Here is a 21004-nt window from a genome sequence, read left to right on the forward strand (position 1 = left end):
GTGAATCCCTGAATGAGCCTTGACTTTAACCCCATCTTAATTCTTTACCTTTGGGGAACACAGATCAGATTCAAACACTGTCTAAGGGGGGGGGGGGAGCGGGGAGGGGCAGAGAGAGACAGAGCTGTTGTCTGGGAGCTTACTGTGTATACCGAGACTGCCTCACACTCACCATGATCCTCCTGCCTCTGCCTCCTGAGTGTTGGAATTAAAGATGGGCACTGCCCTACCCCGCTTGTTTTTTGTTTTTAAAGACAGAGTTTAGTTGGGCGGCGGTGGCGCATGCCTTTAATCCCAACACTCAGGAGGAAGAGCCAGGAAGATCACTGTGAGTTCGAGGCCAGCCTGGACTACAGAGCGAGATCCAGGACAAGCACCAAAACTACACAGAGAAGCCCTGTCTCGAAAAAAAAACATAAAAAAAAAAAAAAGACAGACTTTTATCAAGTAGTCCTGGCTGGAGCCTGGAAATCAATATTTAGTTAGAATAGGCTGGGGTCAAAGTCAGAGAGACGCACCTGCCTCAACCTCATGAGCGCTGGTGTTAAAAGGCTTTCGGTCACATCCGGCTCTAGATTCAATTGGAGAAAAACAAAGTGGGTGGAGACTGAAACATCCAATCAAGTGGCAGTTTGTATTGAGGTCTGAGCTTGCTTGGGGGTGTGGAAGTAGAAAGTTCCTGTAAAAGCTTCAGCAAAGCTGCACGAGAAACCCGGTCTCGAGGAAAAAAAAAAAAAAGCTTTAGCAGCCGGTAGTGGGCCAGAGGCGTGCAAGCAGGTCCCTGGGAGTTTGAAGCCAGCCTGGTTCTGAGTTCCAGGCCAGGCAGGGCAACAGAGGAACCGAAGGAGATAGAGTCCTCGAGCCAGGAGTCACATCTTGGTCCTGCTGCGGTCAGGAGACATCTCTCCGCTGTCCATCTCTGGTATGTATGTCACTTTGTTCCTTAATTACCCCGTCAAGACCTTAGTGGTAGCAGATGATAATTTCACCTACTCCCTGAGGCCGAATCATTCCGTGTTAATCTACATGCCCACTGGAGACTTGCCTATCCAGGCAGGCGTATTTTTCCAAAATGCTAGGATTAAATGCTGAGTCATTGAGCCTGTATACTGAGGAATGACTTGAACTTCTGATCCCCGGAGTGGTGGCACACGCCTTTAATCCCAGCACTCCAGAGGCAGAGGCAGGCTGATCTCTGAGTTTGAGGCCAGCCTGATGTACAAAGTGAGTTCCAAGTTATCCAGGGCTATTACACAAAAAAACTCTGTCTCAAAGAACGACTCAGTCCATCCATCCATCCATCCATCCATGCGTGCATATTTAATTGAGAGCTTGGTGATACAGCTCACCACTAAAAAGGCCCAGTTAGCAGGGCTGTTACGCAGAGAAACCCTGTGGCAAAGAATCAATCAATCAATAAATAAGTAAATAAATGAATAAGAAAATAAATATTTAATTGGGAATTTGCTGATGTAGCTCACTAGTAAAAATGCCCTGACATGTATGACACTCAGGTTCAGTTCTCAGCACCACAAAAATAATATAAACATGCCTGCTCAGATATTTTAATAAAAATTCAGTTTGGCTCTTAGTACCTGCCTGCCTTCCTAGCCCTTGAAGATAGGAGGCTTGCCATTTCATGTATAATATGGTAAATAAAGCAATTAACAGATTGGATCAAAATATTCCCTTTAATTCCACAGGCAGTTGGATAGCTGAGTTTCAGGGCCCCGAGGCTACATAGTAAAAACCCTATCTTAAAAAAAAAAAAAAAAAAGTTGCTGGCCAGGCTTGGTGGTGCACACCTTTGATCTCAGTACTCAGGCAGAGAGTCAGGTGGATTTCTGTGAATTGGAGGCCAGCCTGGTCTACAGAGTTAATTTTTTAAAAAAGACATCCATTTTATGTGTGCGTGTTTCGCCTGCACGTATTTATGGGCACCATATGAGTGTTTGGTGCTCTGAAGTGGGCTCTTCTGGAACTGGAGTAACATGGTTGTGAGCTACCAGGTAGGGACTGAGAAACTGGACCCAGATCCTTTGCAAGAACATGTTCTTAGGGCTGGAGAGATGGCTCAGAGGTTAGGAGCACTGACTGTTCTTCCGGAGGTCCTGAGTTCAATTCCCAGCAACCACATGGTGGCTCACAACCATCTGTAATGAGATCTGGCGCCCTCTTCTGTGTACATAATAAATAAATAAATCTTTAAAAAAAAAAAAAAAAAAAAAAAAGAACATGTTCTCTTAACCACTGAGCCAGGTGTCCAGCCCACACAGTGAGTTGAGGGCAGCCAAGGTTACACACAGGGGAACCTTGTCTCAAACAGAAACAAAAATTCGGATGTTAACATAGCTATCCAACTGCCAGTGTGGATGCGGTAGTTGTGTTTTAGAAAACTGTTGGACTGTTGGCAGTGGGAATAAGTGGTTCTCAGTCTGTATCACTCATTGCCAGCGGACCACTAGGTGTTTGAGCACAGGTACCAGAGAATGTGAAACTTCCTCTTCATTGTGCCTGAAACTGGGAATGGATTCATAATGTTTTCTATTTAGGAGTTGAGATAAAAAGATACTTCTTTCTTTTTTTTTTTGGTTTTTCGAGACAGGGTTTCTCTGTGTAGCTTTGCGCCTTTCCTGGAACTCCTTTGTAGACCAGGCTGGCCTTGAACTCACAGAGATCCGCCTGGCTCTGCCTCCGGAGTGCTGGGATTAAAGGCGTGTGCCACCACCGCCCGGCTCTTTATTGAGACAAAATGTCACTGTGTAGCCCTAGTTGGCCTCAAACTCAGGAGATCCCTCTGACTCTAGAGTACTGGGCTTCTTATTTCGTATGTCCTTAAATTATATTCTAAGAACTCTCCAGCTTGCAGACACAGTATTATAATTTCTTGTTTAGGATAGGGTCTGATGTGACCCAGGCTAACATCTAATTTGCTATGTAGCTGAGGCTGGCCTCCAAGCCCTGATTCTTCTACATTCCAAATGCTGAGATTACAGGCCTATTGCCACTCTCAGCTATCACCACACCACTACCACGGCTCCTTCTTTCTAATAGTTGTTGCTACTCCCTCTCCTCGCCGGTCCCCAAACCCCCGGCCCCCAGAAGCTGGCCTCTAACTGAAGGTAAATCTCTGCCTCCTGAATGCTGGGATGTCAGTTGTGTGCCCCCACTCCCAGGGTATTAAATGAGACATGTTTCCCCGGGGAGCTGGAGTTTAGTTTCTAGAGTGCACGGGACTCACTTCCCACTGGGAATGGAACCCAGTGCCCGAACTGGAAGTGAATGGTAGTGAGGTGAACTGTGGCCATGGATACTCGAGAGACCATACTCTGGGGCCAGCAGGAAGTTTGATGGCTTTGTGGTCAGGGGAGTACTGAGTGGAGTGAGCTAAACAGATCTCTACCACTCTCAGAGCAGTGACTGTGGCCCTGAGTTCGTTCCTGTCATGGGTGAGAAAAGCACCTCAGCACTTACTTGAAAGGATGTCTTTTTAAATGTTGCCCCAGGAACTTTCTTCCTGAAGATCCATCAGGATGAGCTGCAAGTCCCCACCCACACTCCAGGAGCTGGCAGAGGACAGCCTCCTGAGGGACCCGGTCTTGGCCATCTCTAATCTGGATGGTGTGCCCTCATATTTCTTCCCATCACTGTTCAAAAAGGCCTGCAGAAGGAGATGTATTAGCATCATAATGGCAATGGTGAGGATCTGGCCCTTCCCCTGCCTCCCACTGGGAGCCATGATGATGCGGAAGGGTGCCTACAGGAGAATCTTACAGATTATCCTGTTTGAGCTTGATGGCCTGCTTTTCCAGAAGGCTAGTCACAGGTGAGTGAGACCCAAAGAAAGAAGGCCTTGGGTATAAACAAGCAGTCGTAGATGGGGTCGGGTAGAATGGGGGAGAGCGGGTAGACACTGGATGGGGCGGACGCTTTTGGTGGTACAGCTTGAAGCACTACAGAGGCTTTGGCCATCGCTGAGCCCTCTGGGAAAGGGCCGTGGCGGATGCAGGACTCATGAATTGGCAGTGGCTGAAAGACTCAGTCCCTGCTTCCTAGTTACTAGAAGTGGGACTGGGCTGGATTCAAGGAGAAGGGCGTGGGGATGATAAGACAGTGGTTACTGCCTTTATGCCGAGACTCTTCCCGGTTTTACCCACAGGAGGTGCAGGCTGAAAGTGCTGGATTTGCGGTTTATGCCTTTGAAGATGTGGGACAAGTGGTCTGTGTTCAAGACTAGTGACTGGATTGAGAATCTAGCAGGGGTGGATCATTCGGGAACGGAGATGAAGCCGCTGGTGAAGGTGGTGGTAGACCTGGTCCTCAAGAGAAGCCCACTAGACGCCATAGAGTCCTTCATTGTTAAGTGGGTGGGTCGGAGGGAAGGTCTGATGAGTCTGTGCTGTGGCCACCTACAGATCTGGTCTCTATCCGGTAAGTACCACAGAGAAGTCTTAGAGATATTGGACCTGGACTCTATCCAGAAACTGAGTTTGTACTACATGAATAATCCTACCTGCCTGCTTAACTTCTCCCCTTACCTGGGCCGTATGAGGCACCTGCGTAGTCTTCTTCTCTGCCACCTCCGGTGGTCCGGCTATTTTCTCACCCCGGTGGAGAAACAACGGGTCATCACCCAGTTCACCTCTCAGTTTGTCAACCTGACGCACCTCCGGAGCCTGCATCTACATAATGTCTTCTTCCTAAGGGGTCACCTGGACGAGCTGTTCTGGTAAGGAGGGGTGGTCAGGTTTCTCATCAGAGTAAAGCAAAGCCTTGTTCCTTTAACGTTAGTGGCTACCTGCTGTCTGCAGCCACTGGCCGATTAACATTGCCAAACCATTAGAATATCAGGGCATTGTTTTGCATCTGCTGTCCTGGAGAGGGGCCTCACATAACCACTAATACAGAGGAGTAGGGCCAAGCTGGGCTTGGTTTCAAAAGGGGTACCACGCTGGGAAGCATCCTCAGAAATGAGATCTAGTACGAATGGGTTCTGATGTAAAGGAAAAAGAGGAGGACACTGTAGAGGGCAGTACTGTGCTGAAGCACAGCTCTGCTCCGCTTGCCTCCAGTTCCTCATCAAGGCCAGGCTGGGGTTTGAGACGAGGTCATTGTGTGTAGTCCAGATTGGGAATAAAATTGACGTGTACTCTCCTCCGTCCTCCTCTTGTCTCAGCGCCCTGGTAGTATCACAGGTGTGTACCACCATACCCAGCTTCGTTTTGACTTCAGAGAGGGTGAGTAGATGGGAAATGTGATGTCAGAGTTGAGAATCAGGGTCAGGGTGAAGCATTGTGAGCAGGAACAGGCTGTGATTGGACAGGTCAGTGAACCCATACATGTAGCCAGCTCTTGGCTGCATTGGTCTTCGCTGTGTGTGTGGAAAGGAATTGCCGTCTTGGATTGAACTGATCCAGCAGCGATGGTGACAGGCAGGCCTCAGTACAGATTTGAGCGAGCAGACTCTCATCTTGGAGCAGAGTGGCTACTGATTTTCATCATGTGATTAGGAAGATCTTGGACCACCTGCATATTCCCAGAGCTGTTTTCTTGTTTTCTTTTAGGTGGCTAAAGACACCCTTAGAGACGCTGATGGTGACTGACAGTTTTCTCTCAAAATCGGACTGGACCCATATGTGTGAGTTCCTGTGTGCCAGTCAGCTAAAACACCTGATTTTGAAATGGATCAAACTGACTAATTTCAGCCTAGAGCCCCTGCGAGTTCTGTTACTGAAAACTGCATCTACTTTGATTACCCTGGACTTGGAGGGCTGCCAGCTGATGGACTCCCAACTCAAAGCCATCCTGCCTGCCCTGAGACACTGTACCCAGCTCACCCGGCTTAACTTGTATGGAAACTATCTGTCTTCGTGTGATCTTGAGGGAGTTGACATCACGAGATGAGGCTGAGGTACCAAGGGTCACAGATATCCCTTATCCCAAGCTGTGATGATCACAGTGACCAAGGACCTTGAGATGAATGTTCAGCCTTGTGTTGAGTTTATAGATGTGGGGAGAACTGCTGGGCAGTCTGAGCATGCCTTTGTTTTGTGCCTCCTGCTTTGAAGGATGTGAGTCATGATGTGCGCATGTGTTGGGACTTGTTGGATGCCTGTCTAATGAGATGCAGAGAGCAAGCCCTCCTGTGGACACTGGGTGGCAACACACAGGTGTCCGGTGAGAGGACACACAACACAAGGTTTTACACAGGGACCATCAGTCCTACCTGGATGATTAACCTGGTTTCCCCTTCAGATCTAATAAGGTCCTGTGACTTTCGGTTGTCCTACCTCTACCTTCTTCGACCTGAGTCTAGGCTTGTACCGTCAGACTTGCTTCTCTGTTTTTAACTGATCCTGGGGCTTGTTCTGTCCGTCAGTCAACAACAGTAGCATGTTATACAGCAGCACTTTGTGGGGGCTGGAGAGACGGCTTGTCACTTTTAGAGCACTTGCTGCTCTTGCATTAGACCTGGGTTTGATTTCCTACATCCACATGGTAACTCACTATCATCCATAATTCCAGTTACAGAGGATCTGTTGCCTTCTTCTGGCCTCTGGGGGGCACGAGACATGCTTGTGGTGCATGGACATACATGTAGGCAAAACACTCATAACACAACTCTAAAATAATTTAAAAATGGTTTGTACTGCTGGGGCTAGATGACTGCCTTGTCTGTGAGTCAGCCGCCACCCAGCATTACTGTGACACATAAATCATGTATTTACACTTAGAAAATACTGCCACTTATGAGCTTAGGAATGGAACCAGGAATATATGGGCGAGTAGACATAAACCCTAGTAGGGAAAAAAAAATCATCTTTTATGACATTACTAAACACTCCAGACCATTGAAGGCGTAGTCTCCACCCTAACCACCCTCCCCATCCCCACCCCCACTGTGTGAAGAGGGACATCAAACACTGGGCCATGGCAGTGTCTGCTGATCTCTGTCATCACACCGTGGGTTGCAATGAGCTCCCAACTCTGTCCCTGGGCTACAGCACAACACCCTGGCTGACGGTCTCTCTTTAATTTTTTTTGTGTGTGGCGAATGTGATGTGTCTACAAGCGAGGCTGTGGAAAACATCAGGCGTCCTTCTCGATCCTTCTCTGATTCCCCTGACAAGGCTCTCATGGAACCAGAGGCTTGATGGTTCACCAGAGCCTGCTGCCCAGAGAGCTCCCCTGGGTCTGCCTGTTTCCTGCTGACCTGATTACAGGCTCAGGCATCCATGTCTGAACTTTCCTTTTTTGAGACAAGCTCTCTCCACAGCCCTGGCTATCCTGAACTCACTAGTCTAGACTGCCCTCCGAGTCAGAAATCCACCCGGATTAAGTAAAGGTTTGTGCTCCTGTGCAGGGCTGCCTTCTCTTAATTCAGTGGTGGGAATTGAACTCGGGCCTCACGTGCTGTGAGGAAGAGCTGTACCACTGAGCTGTGTTCCTGTGCCCTGATTCTTAGTGTGCTGGGTGCTTCCGTCAGTTCCTACAGTCTCTGCCTCCTGACTGTTGGGGAGTACAAGTGTAAATGCCACATCTGGTTTAGGGGATGGAGCCCATAGCCTTTTATGTGCATAGTGTGTGTGTTTACATGTACAGTGGTGCGCGCGCGCGTGTGTGTGTGTGTGTGTGTGTGTGTGTGTGTGTGTGTGTGTGTGTGTGTGTGTTGGGGGTGGGTGGGTCAGGACAACTTGTAGGAGTTGGTTCTCTTGGTGGGACCTGAGAATTGAACTGGGTTGGCAGTCTCTACCTACTGAGCCAACTCTCTGGCCCAGACCCATAGCTTCTTGCTTGCCAGGCAAGTATTCTACATTCTACCCACTGAGCTTCTGTATCAACAGCCTGCCTCTTTAATTGTTTGCTTTTGTTTTTTGAGATTGTCTCTTTTGGTAGTCCTGTAACTTGGTATTTACCCAGGCTAGACTCAATTCACAGAAAACCCTGGTCTGCCCCTGCCTCTCAGTGCTGGGATTAAAGCCTTCTCCAGCAAGCCTGACATCTCCAATCTTTTCACTCTTTCTGAGCGACACTGCAGCCTACATAGTATTCTCTGAAGTGTAATGTGTGATTAAGATTGCAGAAAATTGTTGGATTGTTAGTGCCTATGACTAGCCAGGGAAATCATAGTACGTAGTGGATTATAGACAACAAAATTGATGTAGTATGTGGATTTATTGGTATTCAATAAATTCTGATGTTTTCTAAAGACTATGACTGTTTCTTTTTTTGGTTTTTTTGAGGCAGGATTTCTCTGTATAGCTTTGGAGCCTGTCCTGGAACTCGCTCTGTAGACCAGGCTGGCCTCGAACTCACAGAGATCTGCTGCCTCTGCCTCCTGAGTGCTGGGATTAAAGGTGTGCACCACCACCGCCCAAGCCTATGTCTGTTTCTAAAAAGTATGCTCACTGCCGAAGCATGTATGAGTGTTTTACCTGCTTGTCTGTATATGCCATGTGCATGCAGTGCCCGGGAAGCCAGAAGAGGGTGTCATTCCCAGGAACTGCAGTTACATGTGGTTGTGAGCCCCCGTGTGGGTACTGGGAATCAAACCAGATCCTCTGCAAGGACATAAGTACTCTTAACCACCTAGCCATCTTGTGGTTGTTAGCCAGGCACAGTGGTGAACTCTTTCCAACTACTTGAGGCTATAGCAACCTTTCATTGAGAGCAGTCTGGATTCTGAACTTACCCTGTATTTCAGGCAGGCCTCGAGTTAGTAATCTTCCTACCTCAGCTTCCTTCCTTCCTAGATTACAGCCTATATCTCTGGGTCCTGCTCTCATTAAAGTTCACTTGTGTTGGAAATGATGTTCTTTGTAGGTTCAAGGGCAATAGACTCTGGGACTCAATGTTACCTGGGAAGCATCCCCATGGAGCTAAATCTGAAAGGGTTCCAGGTCGTGGCCACCATGCTGCCCAGGATATATTCCTCACTTTGCTTCTTTCCAACATGCCAAATTGTCACAGATGGCCCTCTCAGGAGCTTTCAAGGCTTGGACACAATCCGCTTCCCATGGTGCTGGCTGCCCATGGCCATAAGGACAGTGAGTTCCAGCAGTTCTGCCTCAGTCTCTTGAATGGCCACTACAGGCTTCTGACAGTTTTTTTTTTGGCTCAGTTTTTTTTTTTTTTTTTTTTTTTTTTTTTTAAAGCCAGAGTCTCTCTACATAGCCCTGGCTGTCCTAGAACTCTGTGTAAGCATGCTGGCCTGGAACTCAGAGATCTGCCTGCCTCTGCCTCCCAACTGCTGGGATTAAAAAGCTTTTAACTCTGGAATACAGTTGCAATTTTAGCATGGACAGAGGTCCCTATCTGGAAGGAATACTTTCAGACTTTGCTTTTTCTGACTGTATAACGGAACAGATTAAACCTTTTGGGTAGCATATTCAAAACTGTAACATCACTTATTAATAAAACTCACTGTGAAGTGAGTCCATAAATTGGCCTTTCACCCAAGTCTCAGTTTATCCTCTTTCTTTTTTTTTTTTTCTTTTTTTTTTTATTTTTTTATTTATTTATTTTTTTTATCCTCTTTCTTGCATGGGTATACATTTTGTTTTGTTTTGTTTTTCGAGACAGGGTTTCTCTGTGTAGCTTTTAGAGCCTATCCTGGAACTCACTCTGTAGACCAGGCTGGCCTTGAACTCACAAAGATCCACCTGCTTCTGCCTCCCGAGTGCTGGGATTAAAGGCATGCGCCACCACCGCCCAGCTGCATGGATATACAATTAAGTCACTATCTAAATAGGATGAACTGGGTGGAGACTCAGATGTCCAACCAGATGGCAGTTGTGTTGAGGTGGTGGGGCTACAAGGGGGAGATGTGAGGGGAAAGGTGAACAAAAGCTCAAAGGAGCCAGAGAAGACACTCGGAGTGCTGGAGTCCCCTCCTGTCCTGCTGGGATCCAGAACCCTGCCACCAGTGTTCCATCTGGTAAGTCACTCACTTCCATCAGGACACTATCTCACCCAAGCTAGCCACTCTCCACTGGTCATATGAGACCCAAGATGGCATAAGGAATTCAGATTTCCTTCTGATCAGTAGATTGTAGACATTGCTTTTTGCCTGTAAATACAGCTTGCTTTCATCTCAAATATCTTCATTGTATTTTGTTTGTTTTATTTCTTGAGGCAGGGTCTTGCCTATGATATGTTGTTCATACTAACCTGGAACTGGCTATGTAGCTCAGCCTGTCTGGAATTTGCCATGTTCCTGCCTCTGTCTCCTGAGTGTTAGAATTAAAAATGTGAGTAGCATGGTGGTGCATGCATTTGATCCCAGAGGCTGGCGGATCTCTGAGTTCAAGGTCAGCCTGGTGAGTTCCAGGACAGCAGAGGCTATGTAGAGAGACCCTGTGTTTAATTAAAAAAAAGGGGGGGGGTAATGTGCCAGCACATCTTGGTCCATATCAAATGATCAGTTCATGATTTGAGTGGCAGCTCTCCTGGATTGAAACAGATGAGCTTATAGGTGTTAGCCGATCAAAGATCTTGAATTGTGCTTTGGTTTATGTCGTGGTATTTTTTTTGTTTTGTGAGGTTTTTTTGAGACAGGGTCTCTCTGTCAGTGGTTATCAATTTAGGAGTCTCGACCTCTTTGGCAACCCTCTATTTCCCAAATATTTACATTACAATTCATAACAGTAGTAAAATGGCAGTTATGAAGTAGTGTAGCAATGAAAATAACTTCATGGTTGGGGTCACCACAACATGAGGAACTATATTAAACGGTCACAGCATTAGGAAGGTTGAGAACCACTGCGCTGTGTAGTCCTGGACCTCACTCTGTAGCCCAGGCTTGCCTCCAGCTCACATAGATCCACTTGCTTCTGCCTCCCGAGTGCTGGGGGTAAAGGCCAGCCCCAGGCATTTTGCAGTTTATTTCCTTGTTTTAATACCAGATGAACAGGATGGACAGGAATTCACTGTGTAGCCCAACCTGGCCTCAAAGCTTGCTGTACTCCACCTGTTCCCTCCTGTGTTGGTACTAAAAGCCCAAGAGATTAAGGGAGTTTCAGTTAATAAGACCCCTGGCTGGCCTGGAACTCTTTTGAAGACCAGGCTGGCCTCCAGCTTCACCTGCCTCTGTGCCTCCTGGCTACTGGGATTAAAGGCCTGCCCCACCAAGCCCAGCCTGAGGAATTTTTTTTTATTGTTTGTTTTTGTAGCTTATTGTTTTTGTTTCTCTATGTAGCTTTGGAGCCTGTCCTAGAACTCACTTTGTAGACCAGGCTAGCCTCAACTCACAGAGATCTGCCTGCTTCTGCCTCCTGAGTGCTGGCTCAGCGTGAGGAGTTTTAATTAAACTTATTTTGGGGGCAGGCTGGAGAGATGGCTCAGCTGTTTTCTTAGTTTACTGACTATTTAGTTTGCCGTGGTTGTTGCTGTTTTTACATTTCAGACTGTCTCTGTGTCAGGTTAACATGAGTTTACAGTTTTCCTGCCTAATTCAAAAATGCTGGTTCAGGTGAGGACCACCACACCAGGCTTGAAAGTGTTAGAAGACAATATATAATGCTGCCCCAAATTCCCTCAGTTGTGCCAGCCAGGGTCAGTAGGGTGAATGGACACCGTGGGAAGGTTTGGTACAGGGTGTTTCTTTACTTCCTTTGAAAGTATGTTAGAGTTAAAAACATGCTCAAGAAAGCTCAGCACAGTCTATTCACCATCAAAAGACAGGCCTCAGCCTTCAGACTCCCAAATAATCCTTTCCCAGTGAGGATGGATTCAGAGGAACAGTGGTTGAGATTGGATGCAGTAGTGGGGAATGTGGGTACTTGTGGAAGGATCCCCATGTTGTTATTAAGAAGAGTTTGTCCTTGAGACAAAGAGGTGGAATGGGGTAAACTGAGGTCTTCTTCATTGCCATAGCAGTGACCCTTGGCCTGACCAAAAAAAGCATTTTTTTTTTTCTGGAAACTTCTGCAGAATACTTATTGAAGAGCCATCAGGATGAACTTCCAGGACCCACCAACACTCCAGCACTTGGCAGTCCAGGGCCTGCTGAAGGACGAGGTCTTGGCCATCTCTGCTCTGCAGCACCTGCCTAGGCTGCTGTTGCTACCACTGTTCAAGGAAGCCTTCACTGGCAGATTCCTGAAGACCCTGAAGGCAATGGTGGCAGCCTGGTCCTACCCATGGTTCCCTGTGGGATCGCTGATGAAGACCCCCGATTTGGAGATCTTGAAGGCTGTGCTAGATGGCCTGGATATGCTGCTCACACAGGTTTGGCCCAGGTGAGTAAGACCCAGGTAGTGAGAAAGAGGGACCCAGGTAGTACAAGGAAGAGGCAGCTGGGTCAGGAACAATAGAGTTGGACCACATACCGTTTTGGTGAACTAACTGTAGGGGTGCTGGCTATTGCTGAGCGCCTGGTAAGGGACTCTGGTATCGATATGGGGGACAGCTTAGAACAGACGCAGCCTAAGTGAAAAGAGCCTATTCATGCCTCCTCCCACACTGAAACCAGAAGTGGGACCGGACTGGGTTCAAGGGCAATAGACTAGAGAGAATACAATAGAGGGTTAGAAGAGCCCATGAATGAAAGAAAACCTTCACGTGCCCCCAGCCGTCCACAAAGGGAACAGCTGACTTTGAGATGTAGACTAAAACAGGGCCTGAGAACCATGTTGGCCTGTCTTCTGAAACTGACCTCTGTTGTAACCACAGCTAAAAGTGGTGGATTTTCAGGCTGTGCACCACAACTTTGGGAATGAATGGGCTGGAGCTGAAGATCTTGGCTGCTCACCACAGTTCATAAGGAAAGAGTAAAAACTGGAGGATATTCCAAGACCAGAGGTGGGGCAGCCCTTGAAGATAATAGTAGACCTTTGCCTCAAGTTCAGCAAACTTGATGGATAGCATACCTACTTATTGCAGTGGGCCACGCCAAGGAAGAGTTCCCTGCAGCTCTGCGGCAGGAGGTTGCAGATTTGGGTATTGCCTGTCTATACTATCATAGAGATCCTCAAAGTATTTGAGCCAGACTGTATCCAGGAGCTGGAACTTTATTCATGGTGGCAGCTGGGAGCCCGGGCAGGGTTTGCACCTTACCTGGGCCAGATGAGAAATCTTTGAAAATTCCTTATCGCAGGAGTCTATGAGAATACAAACTGTATTGAAAGGACTGTTCCGGTGATGAAGTATTTCAACAAGTTTATTTCTCAGTTCTCCAAACTCAATTGTCTCCAGCATCTCTAGATGAATCGGGTCTACTTTCTCACTGGTCAGAAGAAGCATTTGGTCTGGTAAGGAAGGGTGGAGAGCTGTTTCTGCTGCCACAGCAAACCTTTCTCTTTTACATTGGAGATTAGTGGGGATATGATGTTGGCCAGCTACTGTGGATTGAACAGTGAGGGAGGTTATCAGCATATTCACTCATGGTCTTGTTTCAAGGTCTCAGATGACCACTCGGGATGCAGAGGGCTGAACTGAGGTAGAAGATGAGTACAGAGCTACCGTGCTAGATGGCCGGGTGGGTAGGCCAGAGCTAGAAGGGTGGGTTGTGATTCCCTCCATAGCAAGTGTGTCCGAGCTAAGGGGATGAGGACTGATAAGAAAACAGAGCATAGAAAGAAGCCAATACTCACACCTACAGTTTCCAGGCCAGCAGCTGTGTCTGCCTCTAATTCCCCATGTGTGAAAAGCTGTTTGGAGCCCAGATGAGAACTGAATAGGTGGAAGATGAGCGCCACTGGAGTTGAGGGTGAGGGACAGAGAGCAAGTACTGTGAACAGGGACAGTGTTGTTCTTAGGATGTAGGGACTCAGTGAGTCCCACAGTTGGTACACCACGATAGGTCCTGGCTGAGTTGGTCCATCATGTGTGTCCTTTTGGCATGATGTGGACAGCACTATGGCTTTCTGCATATTAAAGGGAGTTGAAAAGAGATGGGCTGTACCAGTCTCACAGTGATAGCCAGACCCCTCAGCCTAGAGGGGTCACTGGAATCTGCTAGCTCCCATAGGCAGTATCTGTGGTATTGACCTCCAATGTATAGTCAGACTGATCTTGGATCAAGTGGTTCCCTCTACTCAAGATAAACATTGCCAAGAACATGTTTCTACACCATTTGCCATAACTAACCTCTTGGTCTCTCCCTAGGTGCCTGAAGAGCCCCTTGGAGACCCTGTCCATCACTCTCTGCCGGTTCACACCATCAGACATGAACCACTTATCCCAATGTCAGAGCCTCTGGCAGCTCAAACACCTGAACCTGAGTGGTGCTTTGTTATATAATTTATGTTTTAAGCCCATCCAAGTTCTCCTAGAGAGTGTTACAGCCACTCTGCAGACCCTTGAATTACAAAACTGTGAACTAGAGGACTCCCACTTCAGTGCCCTTCTGCCTGTCCTGAGCTGGTGCTCCCAGCTCACCAAGGTCAATGTCTATGACAATGACATATCCGTGCTCATCCTTAAGGACCTTCTGTACTACACAGCCAGCCTGAGCCAGCTGACCCACGAGCTGTACCCTGCTCCTTTGGAATGCTATGACTATGGTCAGCTCGCTCAAGTTCGTTCTCCACTCATGAAAACACTAAGGGACATAAGGCAGCCTAAGAAGGTTAACTTTGCTACTGATGTCTGCCCAAAATGTGATAAGCGCTGTGTCTATAACCTGGACACCGGACTATGTCCCTGTTGGCAGTCTGATTGAAAAAAGTTACTCCTGAGCACTGAGAAATGAAATCCAGGGGTTGGTTGTGTTATCAAGGGGGCACAGAAACGTAGGCTTCAGGTACTGTTTAATTTCTTTGAAAGAAAAATAAAACAGAATTTTTATTAAAAGTAGTCATGTTATAAGTTAGACATGGTGACACACGCCTTGAATCCCAGTACCTGGGAGGCAGAAGCAGGTGGATCTCTGTGAGTTCCAGGGCAGCCAAGGCTATATAGTGGGAAAAAAAAGAAGGAAAGAGAAAAAGAGGTCATGTTGACACAGAGAACAGTGGTCCTATGGACATTGTTTTAAGACAGACACCATGCTCTTTGACCAATGAGACTGAAACCCAAGAACCCTTAGCATCAAAGTGTACAATCAGTCTGTCCTATCGTTCTTGTCCTGTTCAGTGCATCATGTACAGACTTGCAAACTGGGAGCAAGGCAGACTTACTGTCTAATGGACCAGAATGGAGGAGCAGCAGGAGCTGGCAGTCCAGTATACCTAGGCTGTGAGGGACCATCCATTGTGACGGTAAAGCTTGCTAACTTGCTAAGACCTAGAATCACCAGAAGTCAGATTTCAGTTTGTACTGTGAGATTGTTTCTGGAGAAATGTAGCTGAGGAGGAAAGACTCACCCTAGTGTGAGTAGCACCATCCTGTAGGTTGTGGTCCTGGAGTCAATTAAAAACAGAAAAGTGAGTAGAACACTCACATTCATATCTCTCTGTTTCCTGACTGGACACTATATCCAGCTTCCCCAGACTCTTGATACTATGCCTTTCCATGAACTATATCCTCTCCAACTGGAACCCAAATAAGCTCACACATCGAAGAGGTCTGGGGGAAAAGATAAACTGGAAGGCAGATGTTAAGATCTACTTGTAGTGGGAAGTTTCTCCAGTCCTGCCAGGCCCTGCGATTGGGATGAGTCTCTCCCACCCAAGTTCTGCAGCTGCTTGGTCCCAAGTAAACACACAGAGGCTTATATTATTTACAAAGTGTATGGCCTGTGGGTCAAGGCTTCTTGTTATCTAGTTCTTATAACTTTACCCATTTCCATTAATCTACACATTGCCACATAGCTGTGATGTTACCAATCTGCTGGCATCTTGCTCCTTGGGCATCAGGTTGGCATCTCCTTGCCTCCACCTTTCTCTCACTAGCCCTAGGATTTTCTGCCTGGCTGTAAGCTTTCTTTCTTTTTTTTTTTTTTGTTTTTTTGTTTTGTTTTGTTTTGCTTTTTGAGACAGGGTTTTTTCTCTGTGTAGTTTTGGTGCCTGTCCTGGATCTCGCTCTGTAGACCAGGCTGGCCTTGAACTCACCGCCTGGCTCTGCCTCCCGAGTACTGGGATTAAAGGCGTGCGCCACCACCACCACCACCGGGCAAGCTTTCTTACCATAAGCCAAAAAGCTTTATTTACTAACCAATGGGAATAGCATATATTCACAGCCTGTAGAAAGACATCCCGTTTTTCCAGCACTTCTCCTTTTCTGTCTAATCAAAAAGGTTTTAACTTTAACATAGTAAAATTACATATAAAAAAAACAGTTATCGAGCAAGAATTACAGTTATAATATCTAGTCTATTAGTATTTAGCAAAATTAAAGAAAATATTCTGCTGGGCGGTGGTGGCGCACGCCTTTAATCCCAGTACTCGGGAGGCAGAGCCAGGCGGATCTCTGTGAGTTCAAGGCCAGCCTGGTCTCCAAAGCGAGTTCCAAGAAAGGCACAAAGTTACACAAAGAAACCCTGTCTCGAAAAACTAAAAAAAAAAAGTATACTATCATCTATCCTATTTTTGTAAGGCTAAAGTTTTATATCTAATTTTATCTTTTATCATAATTAAGGAAAACTGTAATGATAGTTATCTAGTCTTCAACTCCATCAATGACCCCAGAAGGATATAATGTTACCTAAGTAAACAGGAATACATTTGTAAGAAACTTCCAAAGTTCTAGAAATGACAGAGACACTTGGCTGCCTGGCCAGTCACCCAAGTTCTTCTGCAGCATTGGTGGCATCCACCTTCAGCCTACAGGCCTAGAGTCTCTGGCAGACTTTTTAGTGAAGCAGGAAATTTGAAGGATTGTCTCACCTATTGGCAAAGTTCATCGGTCGCTTCTCCCTGTGTCCTGCAGAAAGTCTGGCAGTCTCCTCTGTGAGGCAGCAACCTGAAGAACCATCTCCTGCTTAGGCAAAGTTTAGTGGTCACCTTCCTGTGGGTCCTGCATGTCCAGTTTACACAACATACTGTCAAGCAGTCCAGGCAAGAGCAGCTTCTGACCCAAATGGCCAGTTCGGCCAAGAAGATAAACTCCATGTGGAGTTTCTCCAATGCCCATCTTCCTCTTTGAATTAGATCAGTCTGCCAGGAGCAGACCTGTCTCACTGTCCAGAAAAGTCTAAGTTTTAAAAACATTTTAAATGCCATATTCTGTAAGTCTTTAAAGTGTTTGAAGATTACCTATCTAATTGAAATATACCTAAAAAATAGATTCAATAATCTACCCTTTTGGGCTGGAAAGATGACTCAGAGGTTAAGAGCACTGACTGTTCTTCCAGAGGTCCTGAGTTCAATTCCCAGCAACCACATGGTGGCTCACAACCATCTGTAACGAGATCTGGTGCCCTCTTCTGGTGTGCAGACATACATATAAACACTGTATACATAATAAATAAATAAATCTTAAAAAAAATGAACTACCCTTTTATCCTATCGTATCTGTATCTACTGCTTCTGCCCCTTGTATGGGATCACAGGCGTGTCCCACCGTGCCTGGACCATAAGCCACATTTCTGTGGGGCTATATTGCTCCCAACCTGTAGCTGGCCATCTTTGCACAAAGTCTTCCAAATAGATGGGCAGGTTTCCCCCATGGCCTTCCTAAATTATTGGCTGGACATCTGAATTTGTGGTGGCTTTTCAAGATATCAGCTATTCCGTTGAGATCGCTGTCTGTCTTAGAGAGTCCTTCAGTCTGGCCATCACACTAATCTGTGATCTTATAATTTTTGTCCCACTGGGACAATAAAAGAACTATGGATATGAGCACCATACAAATGTTGCTTTTGTGGGAAGGCTCTGGGAGGGGCGCACTGTCCAGGTCTCTATGAAACTCTGGATGGCCTAGCACTCAAGACCCTTCTACCTCAGCTTCTTCAGTTCTGGGATTACACATGTACCACCAGGCTCAGTTCTGAATGGCTTTGTGCCTTGCCTTTTTTGTGATAAAAGCTCAAACCCAGACTGGCCTCCAATTCTACGTAGCTAAGCTTGTCATGGACTCCTAATTCTTCAACTTCAGCTCCCCAAGTCCTGCAATTACAGGTCGTTCAAACAAGGCCTGGCGAGATGTTTCCTCTTTCCCAACCACTATCAACAGTCACCCTAAGGATGGAAAACCAAGAACAATCAGGGGCCTTGAGAAGGAGATAAAGCCCCTCAGTCTGCAGTGTTACTGGGGCCTGAAACTTACCACAACAGACACAGAGACAGCACTTGTCTTCTTTAAGACCTACAAGAAGTTGTCTAAGGTGACATCTTGGGCCAGTGAGATGGCTCAGAGGATAAAGGCACATACTGATCAGCCTGGTGACCTGGAACTTACAAGAACAGACCCTGGCAAGTTATCCTATGACCTCCACACCTGTTGTATTGATTGTGCTTGTATGTGCAAGTATAAGCACGTATGCACACACATACACACATGAATTTTTAAAAACAATTTAAAAACCTCCAACCTGGGCTGGAAAGATAACTAAGAGGTTAAGAGCATTGGCTGCTCTTCCAGAGGTCCTGAGTTCAATTCCCAGCAACCACATGGTGGCTCACAACCATCTGTAATGAGATCTGGTGCCCTCTTCTGGTGTGTAGACATACATGCCAGAACACTGTATACATAATAAATAAATCTTTAAAAAACAAACAACAACAACAAAACCCTCCAACCTCTGCTTACCTAAGGCCAGAACACTTGTGGCCTTGAGTTTAGCTGTGTTAACACTCACTATGCTCTCATGCCTAAATCTAAACAATATATACCCCATAATGCTACACTCACTAATAGAAAATTTTAATTTGTGGACACACACCTTTAATCTCAGCAGTCAGGAGGCAGAAGCAGGCAGTTCTTGGGTTCGAGGCCAGCCTGGTCTACAGAGTGAGTTCCAGGAGAGCCAGAGCTACACAGAGAAACACTGTCTTAATAAAACAAACAACAACAACAAAACCCTCAAGAATGTTCTGTGTTTTACCTGGAGACTGGCTGAGGGTAGATGGGGTGATGTTCCCTGGAGAGCTCCGAGTCACCACATGTGGGCCAGATGGCAGGGTACTCAGACTTCCAAGGAATGACCTGCAGCCCCCAGAACTGTAGCTGGTTCCAGTGGCTCCTCCAAGGCTCTTAAGGACCTGTGGAGTCACTTTCCCTAGTCAACCACTGGCTTCGGTCCCAGGGACGACTAGTCAGATTATTGAATTCCCACCCAGCTCATCTTCATGGGGTCCTGGATGATTCAGGGAACAGATGGCATCTAATGTGCCTTTTGCACATCCCATTTATTCCCTGTGCTCATTTTTCTTTTGACTAAGCCCTTTTCATGTGTCTCTGAACCCTCCTAGCCTGAGTATTCTGAATTTCAGTCCCCTGCCATTGACAAGATCTCATTAGTGATCATCTTGCACCAGTCACCTCACGTGATGCTTTTGCTCATGTGACCCACTGAACAGCCATGTAAGTGGAATGTGTGAGGAATGCAGTGACAAAATGCTTCAGTTTATTTTGAGGCTGTTAATTCTTGGGCCTCAGCCTCATTTCCCTTCCCTCCAGTGATGGGACTCTGCTGACCTTGATGCTGGAGAGCAAGGTAATGAACTATGGTGGGCACCAGAGGGACACCATCCAACATCTGACCAGTTACTTTACCACTACCCTTCCAGGGAAATATCTCATTGACCAGTCATGCTAGGAGCCACATTTATTTTGAGGCTCTTTTATTTTACTTTATGAGTACTTTCCTGCAGGTATGTATGTGCACCAGTGCCTGGTACGCTGGGAAGTTAGAAGAAGGTCAGGACCCCTCAGACTGGAGCTGTGTATGGTTGTGAGCCATCAATATGGGTGTGGGAACTAAACCCAGGTGTACTGGCTAGTCTCATGTCTTCTTGACATAAGCTAAAGTTTTCTGAAAGGAGGGAGCCTCAATTGAGAAAAAGACCTCCATAAGATCCAGCTGTAAGGCATTGTTTTAATTAGTGCTTGACGAAGGAAAGCCTAGCCCATTGTGGGCGGTGCCATGCCTGGTGGTCCAGGGCTCTATAAGAAAGCAGGCTGAGCAAGCCATGGGGAAGCAAGCCAATAAGCAGAACTGTCCCTGCCTCCAGGTTACTGCCCTGTTTGAGTTCTTATCCTGACTTCCTTTGATGATGAGCAGCAATATGGAAGTGTAAGTCAAATAAACCTACCGAGGGCCATGGGAGTATACAGCAGGTGACAACTAGTGTTTGACAAGTCGACCCACCAGACGTATAACTCCCTGATGGGGAGTCCCTCCTGGCAAAGCCCTGGGGTCACTGGCTATGGAAACTGGTTGTTTTCTGTCTGTAACTTTCTCTGGTCCACTGTTATGCCTCCCTAAAAAGAACAGCTGTGGGTGCTTTCCACAGCCCTGTGGTAGTGGGTTTTACATCTCTGGGCACATATTTAGCTGTGACTTTATGTTTAAGCTGTATAATTCTGATGTATAGAAATAATACCAAAATGTTCTTCTTTACTAACACAGGAAAGTAATAGTATTCTCAGTTGCAAAGACAGCCTTTTACACATTTGCAAAGACCTTAGAACTAGTCCAAAACAGTAAGCTGCCCCTACATAATCTATGCAAAGACTAACTCCCAGGTGTTGTTTATTGCTAAATCAAGGCCAGGCTGTTTATACTGAGCTATAGCTATTTGCAATAGCTCTCTTTCTGCACGTTCCCTGACCGCTCAAGGTTCAGCCAATTGTTTAATGTCTGGGACTCCTCACCAACTCAGAGCTACCTGCATGAGTTAATGCGACATTACTAGCCTAAGAGAAACTACATGACTTACATTCTGTTTTGAGAATGGGTAGGGCCCTGAAAATGGAACTCACCCTCACTGAGTTTGTTTCCCCAACAGCTGGAGACCCTTTGCAGACCACCTACCTGGAAATGACTGACTTTAGTGAAGGTGACACCACCTTAGTAAAAGCTAGAGTGGAAACATGACTCTACTTAGTCTGATGCAGTGGTTCTCAACCTGGGGGTCAGACAACCTTTTCACAGGGCTCACCTAAGACCATCGGAAAACAG

The 21004-nt window shown here is 46.6% G+C and overlaps 2 protein-coding genes across 2 annotated transcripts; both read left to right on the forward strand.

The window, feature by feature from the left end:
- The first annotated feature begins 731 nt into the window (after nt 1-731).
- On the forward strand, nt 732-8212 carry LOC131905285 (preferentially expressed antigen in melanoma-like protein 1). The gene is given in 6 exon segments (XM_059256259.1): nt 732-922; nt 3507-3826; nt 4160-4729; nt 5565-5887; nt 5890-5963; nt 5965-8212. Coding segments are annotated over 5 exon segments (1362 nt in total). The 5' UTR covers nt 732-922; nt 3507-3533; the 3' UTR covers nt 6067-8212.
- A 3743-nt stretch (nt 8213-11955) lies between these two features.
- On the forward strand, nt 11956-14662 carry LOC131904917 (PRAME family member 8-like). Its single transcript, XM_059255909.1, is given in 4 exon segments — nt 11956-12228; nt 12865-13043; nt 13128-13250; nt 14107-14662. Coding segments are annotated over 4 exon segments (1131 nt in total).
- The last annotated feature ends 6342 nt before the right edge of the window (nt 14663-21004 follow it).

This window comes from Peromyscus eremicus, chromosome 2 (assembly GCF_949786415.1).
Source record: "Peromyscus eremicus chromosome 2, PerEre_H2_v1, whole genome shotgun sequence".
NCBI lineage: Eukaryota > Metazoa > Chordata > Mammalia > Rodentia > Cricetidae > Peromyscus > Peromyscus eremicus.